Source organism: Tupaia chinensis, unplaced genomic scaffold (assembly GCF_000334495.1).
Source record: "Tupaia chinensis unplaced genomic scaffold, TupChi_1.0 Scaffold000511_1, whole genome shotgun sequence".
NCBI classification, from domain to species: Eukaryota; Metazoa; Chordata; class Mammalia; order Scandentia; family Tupaiidae; genus Tupaia; species Tupaia belangeri.
In genome coordinates this window covers 1,875,744-1,880,936 of record NW_006160024.1, presented here as the reverse complement: position 1 = coordinate 1,880,936, position 5,193 = coordinate 1,875,744, and the positions used below count along the sequence as shown (strand labels likewise).

The 5,193-nt window shown below is 44.0% G+C and overlaps 1 protein-coding gene across 4 annotated transcripts in view; it reads right to left on the bottom strand.

Annotated features, from left to right (window-relative positions):
* TMEM87B (transmembrane protein 87B) overlaps positions 1-5,173 on the bottom strand; it is a gene marked incomplete at its 5' end in the record, with an annotated part of 76,034 nt that extends 70,861 nt beyond the window's left edge. For all 4 annotated transcript variants that reach the window (XM_014590950.2, XM_014590951.2, XM_006156650.2 and 1 more), the window contains 2 exon segments: positions 2,671-2,731; positions 5,049-5,173. In XM_014590950.2, the coding sequence (XP_014446436.1) occupies positions 2,671-2,731; positions 5,049-5,173 (186 nt within the window).
* Between the last annotated feature and the right edge of the window lie 20 nt (positions 5,174-5,193).

Here is a 5,193-nt window from a genome sequence, read left to right as displayed (position 1 = left end):
CAAAAAAAAAAAAAAAAAGCCTATTTGGATTTTCGTTGGGATTAAAGTGAATTTATAGGTCAATCTTGGGAGAATTAATAGCATAATGTTAGCTATAGATCTTTCATAGGTGCTCTTTATCAAGTTGAATAAATGTCCTTCTAGTTCTAGTTTTTGAAAAGTTTTTGTCGTAAGTGGGTGTTGAATTTTTTTCAAATAATTTTTCTGTGTATATTGAGATGATCATACAATGTATTTTTTTAATTGTTAAAACAGTTAATTACTCTGAAAGACTGTCAGCATGAGCTCCACATGACTACATTCTGAACATGGCAATGAAAGAGGGGTGACCTAAGAGAAATCCCCCAAACAGCAGGGACACATATCCAAGAAACCAGTCCTTACTTTGTAAGCACTGAAATCTACTTTTCCAAGAACACAGATACTCAGTCTTACAGTTTCTCCATCTCGCCAATGTAGATATATAAACTAAAGCATTCACTTCTCACTTACAATAAATAGTAACTGTAAAGTGGATGTGTAATGATCAACTAACTCCTTTTTCAACATGCCTCCAAGAAGCACAGTGGTGATGAGCCAGGGGCTTGGAGAATGTGGCACCAGAATAAGGAGGCTCATGTGGACACTGCCTCCACACAGGCCAGTCGCATGTGGTCATGGTTCAAAGCCAGTCACACATGGTCATGGTTCAAGGCCAGTCACATGTGGTCATGGTTCAAGAAGACCTCTCCCAACAATGCTGGTGGACACTGCCAGCTTCTGCCTGACCAAACCCTAGTTATGTACGTTTCTGCTCATAAATCCCCTATACTCCCCATTCTTTCTTTAGATGTTAGTATCAGTGTCTTGATTTTAGTCTATTAAATTGATCTTAGGCATGATGTAATGATGCTTTTATATCAAATTCTATGTGTCAGTGCCCCATGTTACTTTTTAAAAATACAACTATTTTTTCTTGAGGTTCTTTTAAGTCCCACTTGTCTAGACTTTGAGACATGAATTCATTAAAGCAAACAGATGCCAAAAAATTTTCCTCACTCATCTTGGACTTCAATTTCCTTTTTCTACATTCTTATCGCTACTTATGATCTATGAAATCAGAGCTGCTCCAAACCATCTCCGCTTTCTAGCTACTGGCTGGTCTACCTTCCCTCAGGAAAGACCCACAAGTGGCAGAATCACTAGCAACAGACGATTATGGGGTGACAGAGAAAGGGGAGATGGCTCTGGATGCTAGGGAAGCCAGTCTTCTTCACCCAACGAAAACTACTCTTTCCTCCAAGTCTTTAACTCTGGCAACCAACTTTCCTAGTGAAATTACTGGAAACAGTAGGAGGAGTTAGACCACAATGAGTAAGATCCAATGTAAACCATTAAAATGTTTAAAAACTGTGATAGTCTTGGCACATCAATATTCACACAGGAAAGACAGCATCTATGTAAAAAATACTTCTACTTTTATAAGACCTAAAACTCAAAAAGCTAGTGACTATCAATTTTGATTTCATTCTATAATATTACGTACATTTAGAAAATTTTCAGAGGCATAAGAGGTTTATCACAATCATGATTTTGTATATTCACAAAATAACTTATCTAGTTCTAAAATCTAGGACTCAAAGTTAACAGAAACCAAGTGTTTTTCAGCTGTGTTTTTCAGCTGTGTTTTTCAGCTTAAGTCTACTTTATTAGACTTCAACTACAATTTTTCTTTTTAATTTGCTAGAGGGCACGTGTGCTCTCTGTGGGGAGGTAGGGAGAATGTGAGAATTCCCTCCATGGGGGATGGTCATGCTGCAAACCCTTCTCCCCCATTTCTTCTTTTAAGATTTTGGGCACATGCACACATGTGCCCGGTACGTTTTTCAAGCTACTGAGGCCAGGACTCAAACGCCACTGTCAGCCACGTAGGATCCAGCCACCTTAACCACCACACTACCAAGTGGCCTTCAGCTACAACTTTTTTTTTTAAAGAATTATTTTATTTAACTTTCTTTATTTATACATTTTTAAATTTTAATTTGACCAGAGAGAGAGAGAGGGTGGGGGGAGAAAGATAGAGAGAGAGAAAGTGAGAAAGCAAGCCACCAGTTTCAGGACTCGAACCGTAGTCACCCACGTGAGAATCCATGCCATCTGTCGGCATCCAGCTACAATTTTTAAAGAGTTGTTAATAACACCAGCAGTTGGCGTAATGGCTGTGTCGCTGGACTCCCATGTAGTCAACTGTGGTTCGAGTCCCAGACCTGGTGGCTTAAATTCATGCCGGGCGTGTGTGCATGCATGCCCAAGATCCTGAGAGGAGAATGGAGGAGAAGGGATTGCAGCGCGTCCATCCCCCCTGGGGGCTGGTTTCTCACTTTGTGTCTCTCTGTCTTTCTGGTGAGCACACACGCCCTATAGTAAAAACCTCCTCCCTCCAAAAAAAGAGTGGTTCATATTATATTTTCTGAGAGAAGGTGAGAAAAAAATTTTCTCTTGCTGACCAAGTCTTGAACAAAACAAAATAAATGCTTAAAATGTTATAACTACTTAAAAAACTTGCTTAGCTTATTATATGTGATATTATGACATCACATTAATTTATATCAAATTCTGTATTCATTTGTAATATATTTTATGTGATGCTTTTATTTATAACAAATTATATTAGAATTATATTATACTTACCAGAAAACTTGATCTCAGTAGAGTTAAACATAGTTTTCCTAAATATCAAAGGTCCTGATTTCTAAAATGAGAAACAAACACAGAAAGATGTTGTTAACATTTCTTTTCTCTACTGCTTAAGTGTAGTTTTAGAGGACCAGGTGATGCCCATTGGTAAAATACAGTGCTCTGTGAGGCTGACTCACATAAGAAAGTTCTGGGTTTGCATCCAGAGGCCTCACGGAGGATGCTGCAATGCTGGAAGCCATGTGGAAGACTGAGGGTTCAGATCCCTAAACACACTGTGTGTGCACGCACACCCATGATCCTGGTGGTGGGAGGCCAGGAAGAGGAAGAGAAGATACTGTATGAGACCCAGAGGCCCGGAGACCTGGCAATTCTGTGCTGCAGAGCACCCACCGACTGGTTCCGAATGCCATCTGTAGCCAACCACACTCCCCACTCTGATCCTGAACCTAGCTCATTTCCCTCACTGACGTTATCGGCCTCAGGCCCACAAGCCCTTGATTTTGAAACCCCTAGCTCCAGGCTCAAACCCAGTTCAGGCACAGAGGTGTGCGGTGACCTGCGTCCCCTCTAACACCTGTACCAGAACTTCACTCAGCAGAAACACCAAGAATTTCCTGCACTGCTGGCTGCTCAACTCTTCTATTCTCCAAAGAAGTAACTATTCATCTTTTAACAGAGCCAGGCATCTCCTCCAAAAAGTGAGATTAAGTCAACTCCCTCGGTGTGCTTATAATACCCCAAGTATGCTGCCATCTATTAATATATAATTATCTGCTCATAAATCTGCTGTCCACACCATAGGGTGAGTTTCCCAAAAGAAGGGGCTCTGTCTAAAATTCATTCCTGCAACAATGACCAGTCTAGTGCAGGGCATACAGCAGTGCTCACAGTGAACTTTCCAATAAAAAGAACCATCCTGTGATCTGCAAAACAAATGGGAAAAAAAAAAAAAAATCCCCTTTCTCTTTTTCTGTTCCAAAGGATAAGTTCTCAGAACTTCAAATGAGGCGGGAAGAGAAAGCCCATTTTTTCAAAGAAGAACTCAACAGACTGCTACGGGCCTAAGTCACACAGAAATTAAAATCAGCATCACTCAAGATTATGTGACACTCAAGGAACAAACTTGTATCCCTCATGCAGAAAGCAAAGCCTTTCTTCCCCCATGGCCTTCAGAGTCTCACCATCAGAAGTATTCCTGGGAAAGATCTAACAGTCTGCACACAGCTGATTCACTTCCAGTTACCTTATCCTTAATGTTGGATAGCGCTCATTCACTACAGAGGTAGCAGGGAGCCCTAAGTGTGGTTCACTAAGTTTTGCTTTTTTACTGTCCAGAGAACTGCAATAATGGAGATGTACAGGTTTTTATCACTGGTGGTACAAAACAGGGCCCCAACCCAGAAAAAATCCTGGAAGAAAGGATGCACCGAGTTCAAAAGATTTTGAAAACCCACAGTTGTTTCTCTGGGTAGCTTTTGTGCTGTAAGAAATATTTGGTGCTATTAATTTTTTTCTGACTGAGGATACCAAAATAAGCTTCATCTTCAGAACTTAGAGATCACTTCCATGCATGTGGAAAATATCCATCCCGAACAGCTGGATCAGCCATTGGACCCGAGAAAAGCCTCTTCCCCACTTCCTATCTCCCTTGCAAGACTCGCCACACTTCTACCCATGCATTCCTCCCTCATCACCACCTCTAAGTACTGGAAACCGAGTTCTCTAATGATCTGCCCCAGAAAGGAAGAGTTTCAACCCACCCTAGCTTCGCCTTTTAAACACTCCTCTCACATGCTCTCCCACCTACACACACACACACGCGGAACTATGATAGCAGCCTTTGGGAAATTGAAAAACCCGAGAGGGACAGAGGGATGGGGTGACTACTGGATGGTCCCTCCTGATAAGCAGAAAAAGAAAAATTAAAATTAAAAAGCGGCAAACGCGTTTTGTAAATTAAGACGAAACTGAAGCAGTGGAGAGTCCCCTGTAGCCTCTGATGCTGCTTACGGGCAGGAAAAGGGATCGAATCCCGGGGATGCCTCTAGGAACGCTGAGATTCTGGGCTCAGGTCTCAGCAAGGAGGACCTGATCTAGTCGGGCAGGGCTAGGGGCCGGGGCCCCGGGAACAGGAGGAGCGCTCAGGCGGGAGACGGTCCCATGCATTATGCTGAGCGCTCTTCCCGCTAGGTCCGGGCGGTGGAGTGGGCGCTCCCCGCCCGCTGCCAGAGGCAAAACGGCCCGTGCAGTGTCACTGGGAGGCAGAGCAGGCCCGGCAAGGACCAGGTGAACCAGCCCGGGCACCGGCGGAGTCTCGCCGGAGCGCTGCGGGCCCACACGCGCCACGTCTGTCTCTACACTCCACTTACTTCGTTGACTGTCTCTGACCAGAGCCCGAGCTCGGGGACGGCGTCCACAGCCGCCAAGGCCCAGCACAGCAGGCAGAGGGCGACGCGCAGCAGCCGGCCCCCAACAGGAAGGCGGCGGCGCGGCCCGAGGCCGGCCGCGCGGCCG